The 26,884-nt window shown below is 36.4% G+C and overlaps 1 protein-coding gene across 1 annotated transcript in view; it reads left to right on the forward strand.

Moving 5' to 3' along the window:
- The window catches only part of DEUP1 (deuterosome assembly protein 1), a 40,666-nt gene extending 19,079 nt beyond the window's left edge, over positions 1-21,587 (forward strand). The window contains exons 7-13 of the mRNA XM_066175685.1: positions 2,045-2,190; positions 2,834-2,936; positions 4,551-4,748; positions 5,744-5,830; positions 8,346-8,545; positions 14,854-15,154; positions 21,273-21,587. Of these exons, the coding sequence (XP_066031782.1) occupies positions 2,045-2,190; positions 2,834-2,936; positions 4,551-4,748; positions 5,744-5,830; positions 8,346-8,545; positions 14,854-15,154; positions 21,273-21,443 (1,206 nt within the window). The 3' untranslated portion in view covers positions 21,444-21,587. The remainder of the gene's footprint in view (positions 1-2,044; positions 2,191-2,833; positions 2,937-4,550; positions 4,749-5,743; positions 5,831-8,345; positions 8,546-14,853; positions 15,155-21,272) is intronic.
- The last annotated feature ends 5,297 nt before the right edge of the window (positions 21,588-26,884 follow it).

Below are 26,884 nucleotides of genomic sequence, written 5' to 3' on the forward strand. Positions count from 1 at the left end.
GGTGTGAAGTTGAGCCTGGAAAGAAAGGAGGCATGAGGAGATGGTGTTCTAAGATTTCGTTTTTATTTCTCATTAACCTCCTCTAATTTGATTAGCAATAAATTAATTTCTCTGAGTTGAGTATGTTCTACCCTTAGCAGTAACTGATGAGTGATCTCTCACTGTCCTTATCTCAGTCCAAGAGCATTTCTCTTGTTTCTGTGCCCTGTCCAGCTGGGACAGGCAGTGACAGTGTGGCTGTGGCGGGTACCTGGCATCCAGTCAGGGCCAACCAACCACAAACAGCTTTGAGTAGAATTAGAAGAAGAGTTGATCAGGAAATTTTGGGGACTTTGTTTTGGTTGGCAAGTAGTAGAAGCAAAACTTTTCACAGAAAGGAAGAAAAGATTTAATGATTTTTTCAACTTGAAAAAGACTCTTTTTATGAGATATTTTCTAAACAAATCCTAAAGTTTTCTGCTTCAAAATTAATTTTCATTTTAACCAGATGCAGTAGATATTTGCTAAAATAATAAGTGATGCATATCTAATTTTTTTAATGATATGTGAAACGGAGAAACTCTTGACCTGAAGTTCTGTTTCAATTATTATTGCAGCTGCTGCTGTGGCTGCTGTTGTTCCTGCTACTATTTTAATTCACAAGAAAATACAATTTATGTAAATATGTGTGATGACTGCATTCTATTCACAGAAAATAAGACTTCTGCCACACAAGTGTGCAGAATTCATTTTCCTTATCCACCCCAGAATGAAATCAGAGGGGTAACCATCTCCCAAATTCATATGTCATAGAACAATTGTGGCTATTTCTTGAATGTTGGAGTGATGAAGATAAAAATAAGCAAGTCTTTCCAACAACTTTAACAGTTCATTAAGCTTTATTTCACTTGAATATACCCAGAATTGCATTTTGATGTTTAAAAAAGCTCTCTTGACCTTAATGTAACAAAGGATAAGATGAATGAATCCATACATGCAGCCCCCCCAAAAAAGCCCCCCAAAATGCAAAAGCACTTTGTATCTGTCTTCAGCAACCCTTTCAGCCAGAGGAAGACCACAGGAAGGTCATTCTCATAGGAGGCTCTAAGAGAAATAAACCTTTGAAGTTCTTCCTTGCAGTGCAGTTTCTGGAATCCAGTTCTTTTTTGAAATTTTAAAGGCTTTATTTTTGTTCTTAAAGATGGAAGCTATAATCAAATAAAATGAAGAAATTATGAAAAAATGTGTATGTTTTTAGTGCAATAGATTGAAAGGATCAATATTCTTGGAAAAATCCTTTTTTAAATATGAAAAATGCTTTTGGATATTAGGTGAGAAGCAATACATATTCTCTGGATATTACTATTGCAAGCACCGATTATTACTGTTACTTTTGTTATTTGTGGGTTATATTTCCAATTTCTTAGTTTTCAGTATATTTTTGTGAAATTCTGATATTTTTGGAATTCATGTTTTATCATGCCAAATGTTATATGTGTCTTCAGGTTGTCTAACAGGCTGTCAATCAGAAATTAAAGATAAAGCAGAATAAAGTTTGTCAAGTCCCTAAAAAAATCTTTTTTTTGATTGTTTGAAAGTTTTGTGATGTTCATTTAAATAAGCAATTAACTCCATGCAGATGGAACTAGTTTTAAAGAAGATTTATGCAGCCTTGTAGTTTCTAAACTTTATAAATTTGGAAATGCTGTTAGGAAGATAGAAAATGGAAGCCACTTATGGCACCAGTTCCGGCATGTGAAACATGTTCCAGGATGCAGAACCTGCTAAAACAAGCAAGCTGTAAATTTTAGATGCATTTAGTACAATGACGAACTTCTGAATTATGTTTCCTATGATAATTTCAGAGGCAGATGCATTGGAACATTGCAAGGGCTAAAGAATATTCAGAATCTGATTTTTAGATGAGAGGAGCTGACATGGAAGCAATATGCTTTTCAGAAATTAAAATCATGTATGTACAGGTATTGAATATGATGTGTTAAAAACCAGCTTTTTAAGCTGTCTAATTTTATTTAACTGTTTATGCATTTGCTTGTTTCTTTAGAACATGGAGGCAGACGTCTCAGAAATGAGAAATGAGCTGCAGTCAAGGGATGGTCTCTGGAGAAGGATACAACTGGAATGCCAAAAGTTGTATACAAAATTATTGAAAATCAAAGAGTACGAAGATATGCAGGAAATGCAAACAAAGTATGGATGGTGAAGACATATTTAGACATATTTAAATTAACAAGTACTTCTGAGCTAATACCTTTTTTCTTACATGTGTTTTAAATTAAGTCTGTCTGAAAAGATATTCTGGATTCAAATGTCAGCTTCTAAATTTTAGACTGGATATTTTCATTGACAATTATATCAGACAATTTCAGGCAATAGATGCATGCTCTGTTAAAAGGCTGTAATGATGCCTAGATTTTTACAAATCCAGGCATTTCAGATATTTCTACCTATATCTTAACAGTCTTTCATTATCTCAGCATTAAAATACTTTGAAAACAATGCAGTTGGGAGTCTCCCTAACCTCCTTTGAATAAAATCGTCATGGTTTTATGGCTTATCTTAGCTGCTGTAGCCATTTCAAATTATATGAAATACCTATAATAGCAGTCTATAGCAGCTTTCAGGATTCTTTCTGCACACAGTTGTATTGTCCTTAATTCTTAGATATTTCCTAAAATCCAGCCTGGTTTAGGCCAAACGTTGGTTATGTTTGGGGGTGTTTTTTCGTCAGCAAGCAGGTGTTCTACAGTTTTACACTGTGGAGAGGATACTGCAAGGTAAAGAGTATTGAATGTTCTGGTTGTTTCATGTTTTGTTTATTTCTTACTTAAAGGCATCAATCAGCTGGTGTTCAGCTTACCGAGCAAGTAGAAAATAAAAACACTGAGTTATTGCTATTTGCAGAAAGTGGAGAACACCAAGAAGAGCTGAAAAAGGTATTTCATATCATTTCCAGATCTTAACTGCAGTAGAGGATTTTTAGGAGAGAGTATTGACCTAGGTATGTGCATATACTGTAGAGAGCAGGAGGATGCATTGTAGGTTCAGGAGAGCATGAAGTTTTTCATATGAAAAAGGATTTCATGTATGGTTGCATTTAGCTGTGTAGCTATAAAACTGACAATCTGATTCTGTGCCTACCTACTTCATTGGAATAATGGAAGACACCATGCGTACATATTACTGTGATTCAGATAATACCATGCAACTAAGAAAGCCTCCAAAGCTCTGATTGATTATTAGCCTGTAGAGCTAAGCTGTAATTTCTAGGTGGTCTCAGAGGTAGGATATGCAAACAGATCAACTGATAGAAGTCACTGTGGCAGGTATTCAGACAAAGCTAAGCTTAATCAGGTACCTGGTGCACAGTCTAGGGCAGAGCTCTCCCATTGGAACTATGCATCACATTGCATTGCACATTTCAAAAGTGCTGTGAGCAGGCAGCAGTGGCATGGCACTGTGGAACAGTGTATGGCTTGGCAGCCTGAAATACTTTGGAAGTAGAGGATGCTCAGAACTCGTCTTACAAGCATGTTGTGGTTTTGCCAAGTAGCAATGTGAACAAAAATCACAGAATAGTCAGGTTTGGAAGGGTCCAATCCCCCTGCCACCTCGAGCAGGTTACAGAAATGCTTGCCAAGTGGGTTTTGAATGTCTCTGTTTGGATGCATTTGACCTGAGTTCATCAATTTTGGCATGACAGTCATGATCTAGCTCTTAGGTTTTTCGCATCTACATCTATTTTTTTACAATTCTAATATTTCTGTGCTGTTTGCATAAATAAAAATGAAATGCAATCTGTTACTCATTGTGTATAGTACTGCAGAAAGTTGTTAAAATGGGTCCAAAAGTTGTTTGCTGGTTTTTGTTGTTTTGTTTCCTACACAATAAAACAATCTGTCAGTACTAAATTGTTGGTTATAGTAGAAAGATTAGGAAAACAATTTTCGTGTTGATACTTTGGAGAACACTACACAGGAGGTACTGAAGAAAGTTTGACCTTAAATTTTACATGTAATGGCAGGAAAAATTCTCATAAAGTGATTTGCCTTGTACACCCTTTATTTATAACATAGTTTCTTATTAAAGAGCCTCTAAATTGATTTATTTATATTGCTCCTAAGTTAATTTTAAGCTTCATCAAACTTTTTTTAAACCTAACCTAACTTAGGTGCTCTATAAATGAATAGTACTTAAATTTATTGAATGGATATTACCTTGGATATTCTTTACCCTAAATTCGAATTCTTAACATAATTATTACTTTCTTTTAAAAGGTCCTTTGAAGTGTATTGTATTTTGTTAATTTCTAATGTTAAATAGGTAAAAGAAAGAACAAGAGAAATGTTGAAAAAAAAAAGTAAAAATAAACAAAGCTTTGTGCACTGACTTCCAAAGGCATTTTATTTTACAATTTCAGAATCTTTGAATCAGTTAGAAGAGTTGGTTTCGTGGAAGCAACAGCAGAAAAAGTATAAGTGATAAGTAGCACGTGATGCAATCATATTTACTGCACAGCATTTTTTCTTTTTGAAACATATTTGCTACAGATAAGAAACCATGTTTATCGAAAGGAGCCGTCCCATTGCTCTGAGCAGCAAAGAATGAAGACAGAAATCTCTGACCTGACAGAGGAGCTTCATCAGAAGGAGATCACTATAGCAACTATCATGCAGAAAGCTAGTCTTCTGGAAAGACAGTTAAAAATGGAGTTAGAGACAAAACAGAAATTGTTAACAAAACAACAGGTATGCAAGTAGGCAAAAGCAGTCCACATCATTTTACTCCTCACTATTGATAATGACATTCATTTTCTGTGGAAAAAAAAGACATCACATTTCTTGCTGTAGTTTTTATCAGTGGTGCTGTAATATCTGTGAAGTATTACAAAAGCAGCCAAATTGATAGTGGAACAAGAAATCACCAGTAAATGTCAACTGTACATCTAAATTGAAATTCATTCTGAGCATTATACCTAGTTACCATTTTAACATGCAAAAGATCTTGAAAAGTTCCAGTTGGTGGTTATTACATATGCTTTAAGTTTCTAAATTTTCAGTGTTTTCTAAAGCTTTTTGAAGAATGTTACAAATATGCATAGAAAAATTTAGTAATTTTGTAGCTGGAAACTATAAGATACCAGTGGGGATTTTTATGGCAAAACTTTATTTTAAAAACAAATTTGTCATCTTCGTTACTTCGTTTGTAAAACAAAAGAACCATCATATATAGAGGTTTCTGTGTATCCCTGTATTTTCTGAGAGGGTCACGACATGTGGAAAACTGATTGAAGTAATACTTTACTTTTGACAATAGTAAAGTTAGTGTTTGGGGACAATGAGAGATATCTCCTGCTGTGTGGCGCTCTTTACCAGGTATTTCCATATCACTAAAAGAGTAGATATAATTTCTAGATGTCATCAATAGGATTTCATCCAGTCTCAGTGGCCTGTAAAATCTGTCCCTCTTTCTACGTAGTAACTGCATGTGAACTTCTTGTTTTCCTAAGTCATTACTTCTTTCAAAAAGGTAAATAAATTCAGAGGCATTGCATTTGTGTATCTTTTATAGGTGGTTTAATACTTCTTCCTACTTTGGTATTGCTATATTTAAAATAATATATTAAGTTTTGTAATTCCTAATGTACATTTTGTAAAATTAAGCTTAAATATATCTATACTCAGTGTTATTTCAGTTGAGGGTAATATTCTTGCATTTACCTAAGAACTTAATCTTTTCCTAGTTGTTGGAATTCCATTACCAAGTTATCAAATCTGAAAACACGCATCTAAAAGAAATGGTGGAAAACCAGGAGGGTGAAAGTTGCATGGTAATTTTTTTTTAACCTATGAAGTATGCAGAATAGTTACTGATATTTATTGTAAGTGTAGATTAAGATCATGGCAGATTTAGAGATTTCTGGCTTGCTTAAATAAAATAAATAAAAATAAGGCCTGCAACATAATCAAAACAAAGTGGTATTCACACACAGGGTAAAGATGAATATAGCTAAGAGTAATTTTTACCTTAATTGTATTAAACTACAAGTAAGCTAAATTTTTCAGTAACTGTCTAGACACAAAATAATTTCTGGGAGCTTATTTTTTTGTAAGTTATATCACTTATTTAAGTTTAAACAGTCATCATTCTCACAGACAAAAATATGTCCCTTTTTTAATACCTTACCCCTTTGTTCACATGGTATTTAAATAGCAGCATAGAAAACTGACACATTTTGCTCCCACCCAGCTTATTTTCAGTTTAGTATTTATATCTCTCCAAACAGGGGAGCTTTAAAATTTAATTGATAAAAAGTGTGCCGTAAGATTATCTAGAAGTATGGTTTATGAAGGTACAATAAAGAGTATATATGCTGTTTTCCACAAAAAGCTTCAAAACATCCCCTGCATACAGAACATCTGCAGTAACTGTATCTATCACTAAAAAAAAAATCCCACTGGAGTGTTGTTTAGAAATACTGATGTAAATGCATTCTGGGGGGATTTTTAGCCTGTTAATTGTCATGAAAAAACGTCACATTTATCCACACCCTTAAAAGAGCATAGATGTCCATCAGTGATGTCTTACCTACACACACATACACACTATTATGGATATCTGTATGTGAATTTATGATATATTATTGTGCAAGCATAGACGGATGTGTGTATGCATGTCTTACTCTTCTCTGCGGTGACACTTTACTTGAAGATTGAGAAGAGCTGTTTGACAAGGGTCCTTGGAGAGATCACATGTTTATTATATTTTAACAGTAAAATCCAGTTACTACATCCACCAAGGTCAATACATGTTTCAGTAGATTTGTGGACTTAAAAATTCTTTCCTGCTTTACTAATGTATTGTGAGGATCTAAACATTAGAGATTGTGATATATTTGATATTAAGATTCCAGGGATTGGAGAGTTTTTTATGGACATGTTTTTGCTGTACAGTGGAGCACTACACAGACCTCTGAGACCAGTGCCAGCCTAAGTCAGTATGGTGTAATGCATCATCAGGCAGGGTTACTTTCAGGGTTTATATGTCAGAAGCAATGTAGCTGGGCCAGCTCAGTTTTGGGGTTCATGCCATTTTAACTTAACTGCTGATTCTAGAGCTATTAGTGGTAGGATGACTTAGCACTCTCCTTCTCCCTTGGTTCTGCCACTCCCCCCACTTATGAGACATAGCTGAGCCCCTGTTCCCCCATAGCTGCATAAAATATTTAATTTTCTTATATCTTCTGGCATTTCCATGCCAGCACGGCTCATAAATTCCCCCTAAAGCTAAGCAAGGCAATGTTCATAGGAAGAGATGGCATCACATTAGTGCAAGGAATAGACAAGCTTTCAAATGCAGGAGCATAGTTGTGCCAGCAGTGTACAAGAACCAAATCTGTAATGAGTTACTGAGTTCCGAGAGAATAAGGTAAATCTAGGAACATATGAAAGCACAACTTAATGAAATGCAAGGGGTTTTAGTCTTTTGTGTGTAATCTGATAAAGCTTTTGAGAATTTCCTGGTGATGACAGTGTACTGTTATTGCAAATACATTACACAATGCAGCGCAAACTCTGCAGAGAGATAGTTCCAAAATAGCTGGCTCAGGTGTGCATCATAGGCCGTGTGGATTAAGTGATAGGAGAAAAACAGGAACAGAGTATCCTAGCTAGACAACTTCCAGAGCTAATATCCATCTTCCCTTCTTGATATCCTAGTGGATGGGGCTCTTTAGCCCCTGATCACAGTGCACGTGTGACTTGCCCTTTCAGTATTTTCCCTTGCACACCACGTGGGCTAACCCAGCTGAGAATCAGGGTTCAGTGACAGGGAGAGAGAGCACTGTGCTCATGTGGCTTTACTCACTGCTTCTGAAACTGAAGGTGACCATCTCAACACACATATTAAACTGTGCCTGTGCACATACTCTGTATCTAGTATAGTAATGAACTCCTATAATTTTGCTTGTTATTTTTGGAGGAATTGTTACTGGAGGGAGCAATACAATCTGCAGCAATAGCTGTTATGGTTGCTTTTATGTCATCAGTTTTACAAAGCAAGCGAGAAATTTACAACAATAATATTTTGAATGCATGTTTGCTGAGAAATTTTAATTTGCTTTATTGTGTTATAGAGGCTGTTATCCCTTCTGTGCCATTTATCTACTGTGATTTTTTTTTTTCTGGAGACAATTCTCTTGGTTTGCCCTAAATGTTGCATGATTATATATGGTAGCTAGGCCTTTTCTTTAGCATAGAACATTGTTTTGTGTTTGCTTGTTAAAAATATACCCATTTACTGTGGAAAAAATAACTACTTAATGATGGTATTATCTCCTTTCACAGTGTATAGATTTATGTAACAAAGAACATGGAAATTTCACAGCTTCTGTTCACAAAATGAAACGTGAGAATTTAAGACTACAAAATAACCTTGTTAAACTACAAAATGACACAGAAACATCGATACTGGGTTGCATGGATACATATGGGGAAACAGAACACAGCTACCAAACCCATTCAAAGGTGCAAGAAAAGGAAAAGAGGTAATATTTAGATTGTACACATTTATGAAACTTCTTGTAAGTGTTTTGGGAGGTCTGACTGGGACAAACTGTCAAGTTTTTTGCTGTTTCTGTTCATTCAGAACTCCCACCAATTTAAATATAAGACTTAGTATATTTGTAAGTACTTCCTACATTTTTCTGGATGGCTAACGGAAACTGGCAATAAATGAAGTCCCAGGAATGTTCTGTTTTAGTATTTAGCACATGAAACTTTAAAAACTTTTTATGTGCTGCTATTCTTAGTTCCAGGTTTTGCAAAATAGAGCAGACTGTATTTTTATTACCAAATAAAAACAAGACAAGGAAAGGATAGAAAAATTAACACGAGAAGGAAACCTCTCAACGGGAGGTTCTCTTAATAAGCAGTTTGAACTATAGGCCCTGCTGAAAAGCTTTGTGTCCTCCAGTTTCATTTGTTGGAAATTTCATTAAATGTATTTTAATGCCTTGTCTGGTTTCAGTGTTCTTGGGTGACCTGATTTTTAAAAGAAACATAATTTCAGATGGCCAGAGTAAGTCATTGCTACAATAAACTCCTTATTAGGGAAAAATGAGACTTGAGAATATTCAGACTCATAGAAAGCATTGTGGTGATGACTTTCTTTTTATTTCCCTGTATTCAGTGAGCCATTGAATTGCCTTCAAACATGTAAAAATCATGCCATTGCAATTTAAAACAAACAAACAAACAAAACCCCTCCCTGTTAAACTGTATTTCACAGTACAGGAAACTAAAAATTAATAGGAGGCTAAATATGTTGGTTATTTGTAATAAAGAACTGACATGATCGCACTAACCTAAAACAGTTCTGTGAAATAAAGTTGAAATAGCTGGAGCCAAAATTCCACATGTTAAGATTTCAAACTCATACATTTAGGTTTTGGCAAAATTTAAAATAATTTTCTTTCAGAAATATAGAGTGGCATCCCAGTATATGTAGCTCCATTTTTTGCCTAAAATTTCTTTTTAAAGAATATTGGTTTGTGTTGGAGATAGTATTCATGTGTATATAAAAATAAATAGATATATGTTTGTGTGTATATATATATGCATATACATGATACACACATATCTTTGGAAGTGGCAGGTATGGCTGATTTCCTATGAAGTTTCAAATAATGTTGAAGATGTTGCTGAAACAAATCCTGTAGACTGAGACACAGATTATTCTGCACCCATAGGTCTCATAACTTCACAAAATTCATCAGTGCAATTTTTGCTCATGCTTCAACTCCTTTCAAGTGAGGAAAAAGTAAGATCTTTTCCCATTTTCTCAGGATTTACACTTGCTGTACATAAGAGACTGTGAAATTTAATTTATGAGAACATAAATATTTGAGGCAAAAGAACTATGCATGTAATTTGCAGGATTGTGATTTCATAGCTGGTGGAAGATCAGTCAAAACTGTGAGAGAGACACCTGTGAGAGTTGACCTTTCTCACAACAGAAATCTCGGCCAGACTACTGAAAACAATGTAAATTATTATTATTGTAGTTAATATGATGAAAGGGATATATTGAGCCTGGATTTCAGGATCTAAATCACGCATTAGAATTCCTAAATGAAAAGATTTTCAGATAAATAAATACACAGATTTTAAAACATGCAAATTTGACATGTACTGTGTAGGCACATCACCTAACCAGTGTTTTTATGATTGGGCCCTCTGTGTACTATCAGTTCTCTGTTCCCAAGCAGGAAACTACCTCAGGATTTTTCCAGAAAACTAAAATTAAATTTTCAACCATCAAACATATGCAGATAAACCAGGAAATTGATGTTGGTTAAGTTAAAATCTGGGATATGTTTATTTTATTCTGAGCATAAACCCTGTTATTTCTGGTTTAATTTGCAGTTCTGTTTCCATGGTAATTATGGCACTGGAGAAAGGGCACAAAAGACTTTTTTTTAAATGGTGAAAAATTAGAAAACATGGTGTTTGTGCAAGGGGTGGGTGTATATTCTATACTATATTTTTCAGTTGTGTCTCTCATTCAGTACTGGAATCCTGGGCACAGGCACCATCATGTCTTAGAGAGGAGACCTCTAGAGAAAACACAGGAAATTGCAGGAAGTTATCCTGGCAATCCAAAAAGTGGCATTATTTCTTCTTTTTTTCAGTATACAGTGAATTTCCAAATATTAGAAAGTAAGATATGCAGAAATAGCATCTTTTTGCTAAAAAAGGACTATGCCCACATTCTACCTATAACCACCTTAATTAATTACTGTTTTTTTATGTAATTATCTTACTTCTAATTGCCATTTACATAAGCTTTCCTCACTCTCAAGATTTCAATCCTTTTGTTAGACCTTGACCATATGCAGTTGATTTAAATTTGGGCATGGTCAAAGAAGACTTTCTCTGATTAAGCTGATACATTCAGTTTGTTTCTTCCAAAATTAAAATATGCCTGAGTTCCAAAATGGAAAGCTATTTATTTACCAGATAAAATATGCACAAAACAGGTAACTGATCAAGCCAAAGTGCACTTTTGTCATGTGGGAAAAGTGAAGGGTAAATGCTAACACTTAATGCCTGCTAAGGTAGCTGGGAATTGCTTAATGGATGTATGTTTGCAGTGCATATCTGTGTTAAGAAGGTTTTCACTACTCTTTGGAGTTCATACAACTCTTAGTCACACTACTGTATCAGTCATTGCAATAGATAAAGTGGAAGCAGTGAAAACAATTCTTCAGGAAAAGGCTTTTTATCCATTTTAAAATCAAGTTAGCCATTATACTTGCCATCTAAAAGCAACAGCACAAATTCTTGAAGACATTCTGGTCATTAAAGATCTGCAGTTTTCTTTCTCAAGACCGGTTATTGTCAACCAGCAAAGCAGTGTGTGGAATTTGGGGTTTTTTGCATCACTGAAGTCATTGGCTGCACAGGGACCAGGCAAATTATATGTATGAGTCTGGAAAAGCAGATCCTGTCTATATAAATTCCCTTTTTGAGGACACTGTTCTTTCACTTCTTGTCCCCTATGTCACCATGTCAATAGTGATATTATTTGTGTGGTATGTGTACATGTTCAATACTCTTTGACAGTAATCCCACCAAAAGCATAAGTTGTTCAGCTGCAGTAATAGTGTATTTGCATTGGTAGTCTTAACAAATGGACAGCTTTTTACAAATTCGCAGATTGTATTTAAAGTAAATCTATGTTCTTAGACATTATTTTGCACGTGAGCTTGGTAGAAGTTTAACCACAACTGTGAAAACCATCCAAAGTAAAGGCCCACTATCCCTATCAAAGCACCTCAGTGCAGGTGTCATGTTTTTCTAAAATACCAAGCAGCCCCAGCAATCCTATGGATTGCAGCAGGAAAGGGAGAATGGGAGTTCCTTTTATAAAAATCAATCTTTTGGGGGTTTTTTGGGGGGGTTTTTTTGGGGGTGTGAGGGGAGGTGCAGTATCTGTTTTCATTATGTAAAGGCTACCATAACCCAGGTCAAGTAGGTACTCAAGTCTGAAAATTCTGTTCTTAGAGAAGTTATAACACAACAGTAATAATTGTTATTAAATACATAGAGAAGCAGTTCTGGGGGAAAAAAGAACACAGATCACATGGACTTTACTATGAGTTTAGAGAGAAAATTACTTCCAAAAAGGTCAGAACATGAAATTAAAAAAAAAAACTGTGATTTTATTATTCACACCATCTATCTTCAGTTGTGGCAGGATTTTTTTCATAGTGCCCTTCATCCAAACCATAGATGGAATGGACTTTAAAATAGGGAGAAATATAAAGAAAAAAGGTATTCTCCAGTGCCAAAACAGCTGAGTATATTTATGTAAAGAAAAGCATGAAAGAAAGGAGAAAACTCTGCCTCCATAAAGGTAAACATTTAGAAAAATGTGATTTAGAAAACTGGAAGGTTTAGTGAATAGTCTCAGAGAGTTTTATGTTAGCATGTATAATAGTAATATTATTATTATTATAGTAAAAATAAAATTATAGTAACAAATAATAATACAGCATCATGCTTATAATTTGCTTTTCCATAGCACTCAGAGTATCTTAATCAAAGCTTCTTTTATAATCAGAGAAAAAAAAATACATTCTTCATTAGTTCTCTGAGTTGTTCTGCACAGTTCATGTACTGAATACTCAGTTTCATGTTTTGGGTCCGTTGTGGTTTAACCTGGCGAGTAAACAGCACACAGTTGCTTGCTCACTCCCCCACTCACAAGGAAAGAATTGGAATTTTTAAAAAGTAGCATTCATGTGTTGAGATACAGTTTAACAGGACAGAAAATTAAGGTACTAGTAGTAGTAGTAGTAGTAATAATAATAATAATAATAATAATAATAATAATAATAATAATAATAATAATAATAATAATAATAATAATGCTATAATTAGAATATAGGAAACAAGTGATGCCCAGTGATAACAATGCAATTGTTCACCACCTGTCATGTGATGCCCAGGCAACCTTCCCCCAGCTTTTTATTGCTGAGCATGCTCCCAAATGGTCTGGAATATCCCTGTGGTCAGCTGGGATCAGCTGCCCCAGCTGTTTCCCTTCCCAAATCCTTGTTCACCCCCAGCCTCCTCAGTGGTGGGGTGGCCTGAGGAGCAGAAGAGGCCTTGACCTTTAGTGGCTCAGCAGCCACTAAAACATCCCTGTGTTACCAACACTGTTTCCAGCACAAATCCAAAACACAGCCCCATATGAAGTACTGTGAAGAAAATCAACTCTATCCCTGTGAAAACCAGCAGAAGAGCTTATGTAAAAGCAGGTCCATCAAGGCTCCAGAGCCACTCTCTCTGAACACCAAATATTTAAATTAATATTAGAAAAGGATGTTGTGATCTTTCTGCAGAAAACAGTCTTTTCCCTGCACTTAGCAAGTTCTTTTTATTTAAAAAGAAAAAAAAATACTGAGTAGCACTGCATACTCTTGAATATTTATTAAATTATATTTTAGTGGCAGAGAACATGCTCTTTAAAAGCTTTTATAGCTACATTTTGAATTAGTAGAGTGTTTTAGGATATTTGCAGTGCTAGAATCTGTTCAAACTGCCATCATATTTCAGTAGTTACCTCCCAAGATTAAAATTTCATCATAAGCACAGACCTCAATATAATGGAAATTTTTATCTCAGGTAGAAATACTGTAACATAAAATTAATAGAATCTGAACTAAGGTTTTTTTGCATGTTTTGGTATATAATACAAGGAATGATGCAATTGAAAATTAATGTAATTTCTCAGACATCTGGGCAAGCGAGTCTCAAAATTTTCTGCTTTTATCAATACAGCATCAGAATTGTTCAGTTAACTATTTTGAATGGGAAGAAAATGGCTTTCTTTTTTTCTTTTTTTCTTTTTTTTTTTAAGTTGCTATTAACCCTTATAGTTCTTGCTTTACAGAAATACAGATGATTAGAAATATGTACTTGCACATCAATTCTGATCACTGAGATACAAGAGTTTTGGAACATCATAATCAAATGCTTAAAAAGTATTTTTTAAGCTTGAAGATTTCATTTATTGTTACAAAAGCATGTTATTGTACAATTTTTTAGAAAGTGTCTTTTAAAAATCTAATATTTTTTATCTTAATCTCCAAAGTGTTATCATTAAATTAGTGGCAAAACTATCATTGTAGTAAAAATGCAGAATCAAAAATTCCTGTACTATTTTTTGTTGAAGCATTTATTCTAAATTCTAGCCACTTGAACAAAGCTCTTTAGGATAATATTAGATACAAAATTGACTAATTATCCAACCACTAATAACAGGTTTTTTCTCTCCTCTCACACTTTCATATTTCCTCTATTTGTGTGGCTAAATTCACTCTAGTTCCTGGACATTGTCAGAGTGTGCTTGCATAGCTTTTTCCACTGGAAAGCCAAAAGGAATGGTAGCCATTAGCAAAGGATAGGTAACAAACACTTAAGGAGTATTGGTATCTTCAATACTTGAAGTGAGTTTGTGTTTTAGCACGTTCTGCCACAGTTATACCAATCAAGCAAGGTTCCTCAACCAAACCTCCAGTGAAAGGGTTTAAATTAGGGTGGTGTAATTCACAGCTGAAGCAGACAGAGAAAGCACACTCAGACTTTTACAGTAACCTAGGTGGAAATTGCTAAATTGCTGCAATTTGGTAATGCTGAATCTTATGCCCAGAACTTCATGCATGAAGCAGTTTGAACAGCTAAGTAATCGAAACTATGTAAATAAATATAGTGGAAAACCCTTGGATTTGCTGTGATAGCTTAAGAGTTTTAACTGGGTTTCATGTTCCTATTTCTTTTCTTTTAGATCTTTCCAAAATAAAGATTCATGGGAAGTGGAATGTCAACAGACTGCTATGCTCACTGCTGGTGGATATCACAGAAACTGCAGTCCTGCTTTGTATGGCCAAGGCAATATCACTGGTTCAAAAAGTGATAGCACTTTATCTTCTCATCCACTTCACAGAGGTCATGAAAAGAAAATAGTTTATAAATCTCCATTACCACCAGTGGGGTATCCTTTGGGCTTTCCTGAGCCACTTCCTGAAGTGGGCAGAACAGGCAGCTTTCAGAGCCCTGCTTACAATGCGGAAGAAATCAAATTATCGGTAAGTAAATATTTTCCTATAATACATATATTCTCAAAAATCCATCTGTGGATCAAATGCAGCCTTGGAGGAGCCAAAAATTAGATCACTCTTCTTGTCATTGTTATTTATACAGTGCCAGCCCAGCAAAAATGGAAATACCTTATCCTAACAGAAATGCAGTTTTTCTGGAGATTAAACATCCCCTACTGAGCCATGCCTCTGTTCTAATAACGATGGTGGTAATTACCTGCCATTATGTGACCGTGAGAAAGATTTCTACATTTTAGCTTATTGGCTTCTATATTGGGGCACTTTGCATTGTATTGCCAATGTAAGAGCACTCTGCTTCAAGTGTATTTCCATAATACCTGCAAACTTACTGCCTTAAGTGCTGTTAGACAAATCAAGTTCCTATTTGATGTACATCTCTTTGATTGATGGATGAAATCAGAAAAATCACAGCAACTATTTTCCATATGTTAGCTATTGTATTTGAAAAGAAACGGAAATTATAACTGCCGTGATCCTTATTTTTCTTGAAGTGCGAGATTAATAGGACAGCATTCTTTCTTTTAGTCTTCATAGGCTGGAGGCTATGACCCTCCATGACAAATGGGACAAATCCCACTTTGCCTAGGACAACTTAAGAAAATCTTTCCATAATTATTTGGCCTTAGATATCCCTTTGAATTTGAGCTTTATCCTTTTCCTTAGTATCTTCTCTTCTTCCTTAGGCCTCCACTACAGGCCGTTATTGTTTTGCACTTGACAATTAGCACTTTCCTGACCTCAAACCATGAAACCATACCATCAGTAAGCAGTGGAACTAAGAATGTAAGTGAGGAATAAACTACAGGCCTCTCTCTGTCCAGCTGTGATACATGGATCTTGGTAACCAGGAGATCCTCAGCTGCAGGGCTCTGGCTGTACCTATAGAGGGAGAAGAAGGAAGACTTCAGCATTTGCTAGGGGGGATTGTCAGGCAATTGTTCCTGTGGTTGTTGTACCCCTGTTCTGCTGTCCACTTCAGAAATGATTACACATCCTTTCCTATCAGAGACATGCCTGCTGCAGAACTATCTCTATAGTCCAGAATCTCACTGTTGATAGGAAGAACCATAATGACAGCTTGCCTGGGAAGCAGGGATTGCAGTGCAGCCCTTCACTGACTGTGGTCCCATCAGCTCTGTCCCAGTAGTCTGAGAACAGTGAGATCCATGCAGTCCCAGGTGTTTGACCTCACTTTCATTTTTACATTCTTATGTTTCACAGGAATTTTAAGTAAATGGCTTTTGGTTTCTCACTGCTTGAGAGTTTTCCTCTTTAAACTGCTAATCATGAAAAGAGTCATTTGAGCTTTTCCAGATGAGTCTGATAAACACCAATTCTTCTCTCTTCTGTCAGAAGTGTCAGACAGAGACACCAAATCACAAAGCTTCTGTTTACAGAAAGCCTGGGAAAAACGTCCATTCTGAGACACTTCTGCAAGCTGCAGGAAAACTATTCCCCAGTTGGCACTCAGGTCAGGGTCAATGCCAAGACTTTCCAGCTGGTGTGTGGGCAAAGTACATAACAAAACTATTAGCAAGAGATACTTCTCGTGCAGAATCTAGGTCCAAATCAGTGGCATTGAAGCAGGTGCAAGTTCAGACCACTGAAATTAAATCGTCACTCAGGCTGACATTGGATACCACAGATTTAGTGCAGAAGTCATTCAACACTCTGTTACTCCAGAGTTTTGTGCTCAAGTGGAAAGCTGTTGCGTTGAGGAGAAAGAGGGGGGGAATACACAGTATATTAAGCCAGAGTTCTTTGACTGAGTTCTGAGGACTTGAGGGGTATATAACACAGGGACAGCACCCACATGAAATCTCCAGTATGTTCACAACTTCAGAAAATGTTATAAGGCACTAGTTTTCAAGGAATATTTGTAGCACAAATTGAAAACATCAGATTTCCAGGTGATGTCCTTATACCTACCAAAATAACTCTCTTGATATTGAAGGAAGAGAGAAAATAGTCTGTAGGGCTTTAGACAGTGACTTACATCTCTCCTCCTGCTAGAGAATCTTCAGACAGTCTAGTAAATGTTCCACTGGAACCTCTGCCCTTTCACATTCTTACTTAGAGTTTACATGTATTGAGAAAATAATTTTTGCCTTAGAATAAACTAGAAAGCTCAGCTGGGATTCACTGGAAATTCCCATAACCTCAAAATTTCTTCTTTCAAGGGTTTCCAAATCTTGGGAAATACTTCTTCTTCTGAAGAGTACTTTAGGCTGTGCTGTCTTTCTGAAATGAATAACTTCAGAAAATGATTGGTTGATCTTTTAGTCATAAATACTTTCTCATGTTTCTCTTCAGATGATCGACAGTTGTTTGTTCTGGCTTTCAAGGCTAGGAAATACAAGGCTTGGATTACAAGCTGTAATAATTAAAATTTAAATTAGGCATTAGGAAATTTTCTAACATTAGTATGGGAACTTGCTTTAATAAATAGACTGCAATGGACAATTGTGGAAATTCGACCACTGGTCATCATTAGGAATTATTTTGACAGTCTTGATCCTACCCTGAGGCATGCTATAGTTCATGCCTCTCACTCCTAGGTATTTTTATTACCTAGCTAGGTAGGCCCTCTAAAAATCTCCTTATGTCACTTAGCAATTTTCTAGGCATCTCAAATTTAATTTTCATGTATGAGCAGAAGCATGTTTAAGATGGGCATCTGTACCTGCTGCCTAAGCTGAATTGCAGTGCAGGGTTAGAGGAAACTACTCCCCAAACAACCCAAATTTAGTCACTATGAGACTAAAAGTAGCCAGACCAATTTCTACTCTTGCTATTACAAAATCTTTCCTGGAAAGCAGACATAGCTAAACATGAGAAGACTCTAACACTGGGGTTTGACCGCTCAGGATTTCACCATGTAAATGTTAAAATATCCCACGTGTTAAAGCATTCTGGCTGCCCTGCTGAAGGTGCATCCAAGAATGCTGGGACAACGCATGGGGCAAGGAAGAGATTACCTCTAGGCAGATTAATTAGGCAGTTCTGTCTCTCTCTCTCATTGAGAGAGCTAGCTTCCTGAAGGGCTCCTCCCCAGCAATCCAGAATTAATTCTTAATCACTTTGGGTAGTTCTTATTTTAGGAGAAGCCATACTTAGCACATATTTCGTCTATAGAAATATGCATCTCTGTCAGGTGCACTCCTTCATTTCCAGCAAATGATGAGGCAGAAAGGTGATTCTCATTACTGGTATACACCAAAGAATTATGAGATTAGCTGGCACTGTAGAAATGAAAAATAGAGTCCTCATTGCCTTATCACCCAAACAAGTTAGATGGAAAGCTTACAATGAACCCATCCCTATCCAGTGTCAGTTAGAAAACCAAAAGACATAAAAGCAGTAATATCTGAGAAAAAGAAACTTAAAACCAGGGCCCATGAATCTCATCTGAGACATGGATTAAAGCGCTTTCTTTGTGGTTTTGCTTCCTCACAGGCCAAAAGTAAAGACAATAAAGAACATAATGAAAGAACAGACCAGAGGCTTGAAAAGCAAAGTGCTGCTAACAAGGAATGTTGCCTTTTAGACTTGCTTAGATAAAACCTTCTCTCAAAGTGCATGAAAAACAATGCATTAGGGACCTATCTAAAATCATAGTCTGTGATGTCTGACCCTCGGGTGAGGAGCTGTGGGGAGCCATGACCTGCTTATTCTATGTAATAAACATTCATCTCTCAACTCTGAGGAAATTCAGAAATGTCTCATTTGGAGTTTATATTGTATTTCAAGAAGAAACACATCAAAGTACCAGTTGAAGTGAAGGACATTTAACGGTTTGGGAAGATAGCTGGATCATGAGGCCAATCTGTTTCCAATGACAAGTCAATAATTGTAAACATTGTTATTTTGAATCTCTAAGAATCCTTTTTAACTTGAGTTAAGTTTCTGAGACTGGCATATGTGTAAATCTGCAGCCCATAAGGAAAAGTCTGACATGACATTTTTCTCTAGCTGATGACACCTATTAAATTTGTATTTCAGATTTAGATTTTCCCAGTTTCTCATGCTTCTCACTGCAACTATTTTATTTGCTCGGCATTGAATCAGTGATTTCATAGCTGGTGTTCAGCAAGGGAAACACATGGTGATTTTTTAAGTGAAGCCTCCAAATCCAGTGTATTCTTCATAATACAAAAGCCTTCTTCAAATAATTTAAAATAGTACTAAAAATTCTGTCACTGAATCGTGACATCACAAGGAGATGTATTTGTGACCTAGCCCATGCAGGAATAAATGGCATGTAGCTGTGGCCTTCAGAATGTCGGGAAAAACTCCTCATGCAGGAACAGTGATAATTTATTAATGGGAACTCATGCACGTGCTTATGAAGAAAATCAAAGGCAGGTGCTGTCCGTCCATTTTCTTTAACTTTAGAGGATTGGCATTCTTTCTTATTCATGCTAGTACAAGGATTGAAAGAGGGGTGTTACAGCACAAAGTGATCCAATACTTTTAGGTTTCTTATTTCTTATGTCAAATTAAGTCACTTTTTCTTGCCCATCATTTTAAAACATTAATTTGGAGGGATTGAGAAAAGGAATATTCTCCTTTTTCTGTGAATTTCATTGTAGGAGCCCTGTACATCAGGAAGCCTCTCTAACTCAAGAAGGATGGTTTTAAACTCAGAATTTATTTCCAGCTATCACTTACTTCTGTACTTTGAAAAGAAAAGGGATTTCCTGTAGGAAATCTCTAAATTTCATCTCAGAGTCTGCTGCAGAGTTTGAATGGATTGGTGCTTTAGAGCATTTTTCTAATTAGTATCTTTTAGCCTTAAAAGCTTCTAAAGAGCAGTTTTCAATGAAGTTGAAACAAAGACCAAATTTGTCCCTAGTTGCTGTGGACATAGGTAATACCCCATTCTGATACAGTGGAGCCTGGAGTAAAAAATTATGAATGTAATAGAACTGGCCTTTTCCACAGACCATCTGAATATTGGAATTCCTATTTGATGTGTTGACATATATACTTCAAACATTTTTAAATTCTAGAAAAAAACCCTGAAATTCTAGACTAATATCTTAATCAATAACTAAAACTATTTATTATATGGTTAAACTAAGATTAAAGATGTCAATCATTTTTCCCAATATATGACAATATAAAGATAGAAGATTACCTTTCTTTTAATATTAAAGCTCCTATATGAAGGTTTTTTTCTCAGCCAAATCTTAAAAATTCATGTCATAAAATTGCATTTATCTCTACAAAGAAAGCATTGAATGTATTTAAATAGGCATAGTATCTTTAGGGAAAAAAAGAATTATTTCATATTTCTTTTGATAAAGATAGTCCAATGAATGCATCTTAGGTATTAGCAAGAAAATTAACAAAAATTGGTGCTTAAAAATTTAGAACTTGTTCCAGCAAAGATTCACACATCCTTTGCTTTATACAACTCTGCATCCCATGACAACCATCTAAAGGCTCATTACTGGTATGGTTTGTGTCTGAGTCTACTAAACGCTCATTAAATGGAAAGAAGATTTTTCATTGAATTACTTGCAGTGAACAAAAATTTAGTACATTCTCCAGAATGTCAAGGCTTCAGTACTATTAACTAATAGTACTGCAATGAGCACAGGTTTTCTTTCTTTCCTCAGAAAGCATCATATCACAGAAGCAGAGAGCTAAAATTCCAAGGGACAATCAGCAGTATCCAATACTAATTATACTCTGTAATTCCAAAAAAGATTATTGTCCTCTGCCCTGGTCTACATTGTACAAATAACTAACAAAACCTGTAGTTGATAGACTTTGGAGGTTCTGCAGCAGCTTCATTCTGTCTGGTGAGATATTTAAATTTTTAATGGCCTATCTAGCTCCTAATGCTATGAATATCAGACGTAATCAAACACAACATTCAGTTCATGTAATTTAGACACATGGATCCCTTTAAAAATGTATGCCTTTAAAAATGGTGCTTTTTTGAAGAGGTGTAAAACATTATAGTGTTATTAGCTGCTATAGGTTAAGATGTTTTTCACATCTAGAATTTGATAATGCAAACATGTTGTAGCACTTGCTGGTTTTTCCTAACCATGATTTTCTATTCATTGCTTAGTCTCCCCCTGAGATGTCCTTCCTTGCAACAACAGAAAAGTTCCTTCAAGAGGAAGAGAAACATGCAAGAGAATTTGAAGAACGCTTAAATTCACACCTTGAAGAGCTGCAAAGATATTCTGAAAATACTCTGAAAAAATATGCCAGGATGCAGCAAAGCAAGCATACTTAAGCCAGTCACACAATTAAGAAAAGCAAACCAAGTAATCACTCATGAGTTTCTCAGAACTAAAATCTGCAACTAGCTGCTTAATGTATTTAGGCACCTTGCCAATGGCATGTATTTGTAACACCAAGTTTTCAAGAAAATCATCGTTATCCTACAGATTTAAGTATATTGTAACTTGACTGTATGACAAAATAAACTCTAAAACAGTCTAAAATATACAGGTGGGTTTTGCGCAGTTAAACTGTGTGCAGCAGAGACCCTGTTGCAGCACTGTAAATTAAGATACTTACAATTCTGTAGGGCTAATAAGTGGAATTATTCCCTTGAATTTAGAATCAACCAAGAGAAATTCTGTGGTTTGTACAGAAAAATAATAAAGGCCTTTAACCATGTCTCAGATCCTGGCATGAAAAGCTTATCTATGCTCTGGTGATTCTTGGCTGTGGAAATAGCCCCTGGGCCTCTGGAAATGCTACTCCGTGAGAAGAGCATTAAAAGACTGAGCACACGTTTTGAAGCCATCCATATTGCCCCTTTTACCAGACCTATAGACTTCACCAGGGGCAGAACCTGATCTCCAGCACTTTACATTAGGACTTAAAAATTTCGAAAACCTGTATTCAAAAGCACCTATTTTGGATTCAAGTTTTGTTACCATGTTGGCTCCTTGTTAACTATATTGGAACAGTGAGGAAAAATTTAAACTTCAGGTAACATGTGATCAGTCTTAGGTAAGGGCCTAAATTCTTTAAATTTTCCTACATCATGGGAAAACATTATATAACCAAGCAGAGTTAATTCAACTCCATGTGCTGAAAATCTGCATTATATTGAGATTCCTTTTATTTGCAATTCATACTGAATTCTATTGCTGTGCAAGCGAAACAGAAATTACAGACACTGTTGATGAACCACCAATTTCAGTGAATGAGATACTGAAGAACTGCTTTCCAGCATGTACTGTTGCCAACTTCCTGGGAAAATCTGGATAAAAATAATACCAGGCTGTCAAACTGCTCCAGTTTGTGAGTAAAAGAAGTCTCATTAATATTCAGGACCATGGCTAAAATGTAAATTGTTTTTCGATGCTATATTTCCACCAAGACAAAATATACTACATCATACTTACACAAAATACCAAGATTTTGAATACCAGATTGGCTCAGCTTGCAGTAAAATGAGCAATGAAGATGAAGACATCAAAGAACCTTTTACAGGAAAATTCAGAAAAATTACTAGACTCAGCTGGAGGAACAAGGACTGAATAAAAAGATGACGGAAGGACATCTGAACAAACTAAATATATACGTACCCTCAGCTTAGGGGGAGATGCAATTTTAAAAGAATTAATGAAGAAATTCAGAAACCTCTGAAAATAAAGTAAATTTTTAAGCTGGGAAGGATCTGTAGAAGCAAAAAAAGACAGTAAAATACTGTCTTTCAGAAGAGCAAAATAAATAGCCAGTTAGCCAGAGTCTTTTGCCACTCTCAGATTCAAACATACAGGATGTCAGTCTGCTCCAGATCTTCAAAGAAATGGATGTATCTGCCTCCAGTTCAGGTCTGAGGACATCTGTGAGATGATTCAGAATGAGTGAATGAAATCATCAAAAATTGCATACGATTTTTTTTTTTCTAAAGGTTTTTAAGATCTGGGCAACCTACTAATCTTGGCTAATAAAATACTAGAGTCAGTTTCAGCCTGGCTTTTGTGCAATGCCATATTAATAAACTCTGTGAGGAGCACTGAAAATTCAGAAGTACCTGTATCTGAACAGCCTACTTGTTACTGTTAATTGCCTGCTCGGAGAGCACTGTGCCACATGCCCTGAGACACCATGGATCAAGGTGCCATTTTTTTAACACCTAATTGCCAGAAAGGTTGCCCTTCTCTTTCTCAACCAAACAGCAAAAGTTGTTCATCTGACAATCTCTAATTTAAATGAGCCCATTGCTGCTGCAGTATGGGTGGAGCCATTCCACTGGTTTGAATACTTCAGTTGCATTAAAAGGCAGAAACTCAACTGAACTGGTGAGAGGTATCTGAAGGAAGATACATGTTCCTGATGTTGTCATGCCAAAAAAACTTTTTAAAGAATGATGGACAGCAGAAATAATAAAGACTGAGAAATTACTCATTTGTGAACAGGGGGTGCACGTGGAGTATATTGTTTAAAAAAGGAATAATCAGAAAGGGTCCAAGGTTATAAATTCCTGAAAACACCAATAAAAATGGGGAAAAAAAAAGTATTAATCATTAGGCTCATTTGACAGGACAAGGTACAATCTTCAGAAGCTGCAAATTGCCCAAAAAATACAGAAAATTTCTATTCTACTCTGTGAATAGTGAGGCAATGGAAAATTTTTGTAAGCTGCTGGACTTTGATGATTTTTCAAAGCTGTACTGAAAAGCAATTTTTTGGCTCCCAGTTGAAAGACTTGTTTTAAATACAAAGAACAATGGTTCAGGCTGCCACCAGCTTTTTTTTTTTTTCTTGTCTGAAGGAAAAACAGAGGTCAAGTGCACGCAGTTGCCAACGTGTTTCATCAAGATGTAATTTTGAAATAGTTGGTGGCATAAGAGCTGGCAGAGCATTGCTGTCCAATTCACTCCCCAAAACTTACACTGAGAGGGTTGAAACAGCAGTTACTGAATACTAAATAGCCATTTAAAAGTGGCTCACATGGAAGATGGAGATTTAGCACATTTTCTTCCATTTCTTACTCTCTCCTTTTATGTATGGCGAATTTAGGAGTATAAGAATGGCAGCGTGTCAGACAGTGGGTACTCTGAGCCAATCTAGAGAGGAATGCAAACTGCAGCAGCAAAACACAGTGCCAAATGAACACAAAAACGATCAAACAATCACAGGCACGGCTCTCTTGCTTTTCCAATGGGCAGACTTAAACAATGGCTGTGATCAGAGACAGTACAGGAAGTGGCTAACCCCACAGTGTCACTGTTCTGGCTTTATTGTAGTGTAGCTGGTTCTAATTCCTGGTTTAACAGCAGTACAACAGGGCACAGAATCAAGCCCACCAGCACTTAGTAATTCAAAGCTCAACTAATCACCACCAGTGGGAATGAGAAGGAAGCTGTCAACAGGGACTGCTGAATACATGAGCTGCAGGTGACTTCACATTTATGGTCTGCCATGCCAGTCATCAAAGCCTGGATTACACAGCCAGCTCAGGTGTGTGCTGAACTCCACTCACTCCTGCTGCTCTCTGCTCCTGCGTCTCCCACAGACTCAACAGCTGGGACAGTGCGCTGGGGAGAAGGTCCTTAGCTTGTATCACTCCCCTCTGGCTTTACAACCTACAACAGCTAATTATACCATTCACAGTCTTCCCCCCCCCCCCCCCCCCCCATTTAATTCCATTCAGAATAGCTATCCACTAGATTTTACACACAAACTGCCTTGTGCTAGGGATATTTGTTTTTTTTCTTCTCACACGCAGCTTCTGCTGAGAAAATGCTAGGTTAAGCAGAGTTCATTGCAACTGGCCAAACCAATGAGGGAACTGTGTGTTGTTTTTCCCTCGCTGTGGGGATCAGATCTCAAAGTTCACTGTGTTAGAGTTACTATTTAATCACACAGACACCCTCAAATCCATAAATAGGCTGTAGTTTAATGTACTGCATCTAAGTTTCTGCTAGAGGATTGAGCAATACCTCTAGACTGAGATATGCTGCATTCCTGTGCCCCTTCCTATACCAACAGATCAATCTGTTTCTTTCACCTCTTCCACAGCTACAGGAGTGTTCCAAGCTGCACATGAACCATCTGGGCACTGAGCATAAACGGTCTGAAAAAAGGACAGTGCATCTTCTCTGGTGTGTGCATTTAAACTGATCAGTGAATAAGTAAATATTTTCTTGTAGATGAATTGAATCATGAGACCAGGAGCCAATCTCTCTGAGCTCTTAAAATACGTGTAGTTCTTCCTTCAGACCACAGGCAGTGCCGCTGGCTTCTCTCACTTGGCTTTGGGGAGCTGGGGTCCTGTGTAACACAGCTGGGCATTTACCCATTGCAAGAATACTTGACAGAATTGCTTTGTTTTCTTAGCACTTCGCAGACATTTATAAAACTCCATTCAAACCTTGATGTTTAAGTATTTGACTCAGATTTGATATATGCTTTGAAAAATCAGGTTTAAAAAACTGCCTCTATAACTTGATTTATCAGAAGGCAATGGCAGGTTTTTAATGACTTCACCTGATAATGAGCACTCTTGGAAACCATAAGACACTGCTGAAGAAGTGTCTCAGCATGAGTTTTCTGGAAAATGCTTGTAATAAATCATTCAATTTTGCCCACAAGCTACTGTATGCTGGGAAAAGGTTTGAAACCCTATTTCTAAAACATTTTTGAAGGCAACTGACGGTTGGAGTAATACATACAGTTAAAAAACCAGAGGCACAGTTACACCTTTGGCTGAGAAGCTCACACAAATTGACATTTGGGCAACCACCATTAATTTACTTCCCATTATTACTCAGTGATTTTTGACAGTTTCTGTCTGCAGAGGCTTCATACCTTTTTTCCAAATCCACATTCTCATATTCAATACTAGTAAAAGGGAATTTGGTAGAAAATGTCAGAATCCAACTTCATTGTTGACTAGAAAAAAAAAATCGGGTTTTTCTCAACTTGAACTGTGAAATCAATTCCAGCTTCTACATAAGGAACTCTTCAGAATGTGTAACACTCTTTTTTCTCAATTAGCACTCAGTAAAATTGCACATTTCCGAGAATTGAAATACACGTCTCTAATTAGCTATAGGTTCATATTAATAGACATTTGTCTCTGAAAAGATAATTATTGTGACCCGAAGAATTTACAGATGACAAGAGATAATGGAAGGGCATAAGAAAAAGCAGCAGAAATTTAACATCTCATTAGAGGAGTAATCATAAATGTTATCTAACCCAAATGACCTTTTACCTATTTAGTTGTTGTCAGCCAGTTAATCAGTTCATTGCTCTTATGTCACAGACAACTCTTGCAGAAAATGAAGGTGGGGCAAAACCGCATAAGGACTCTGAACAATTTCAGGGAAGGCTCTCTGAATTATAAAATCATTGCCTGGGCTCATAAAAAAGCCCTGCAGGTAGAAGGGACTGAAGCAAGCTACTACTCAGAGATGGGGAAGTCACAGAAACTTCATTGGAGCCATCACAAATTATTACAGAACAAGAAGGGTCAGGAAAACCCTGGTTAAGAATCTGTGGAAGAGGACGATGAGGAGGAATCTGTGCAAGAGGTTATCAGAAACTGCACTTCTAGACACCCAAGACACCAAGTACCCTGCAGGACACACATATTTAAATGGCACACACTTTTGGTCACTTGCTCAGGCACAAATTTTATTCAAGCTGAACAGCTCAGTTGAAAAAGGTGGAAACTACCAGGGCTCCATTGCAGCCATCCCTGAC

The sequence above is a fragment of the Chamaea fasciata genome, unplaced genomic scaffold (genome assembly GCF_029207755.1).
Source record: "Chamaea fasciata isolate MVZ Bird 193981 ecotype frontalis unplaced genomic scaffold, bChaFas1.0.hap1 SCAF_2, whole genome shotgun sequence".
Classification (NCBI taxonomy): Eukaryota; Metazoa; Chordata; class Aves; order Passeriformes; family Sylviidae; genus Chamaea; species Chamaea fasciata.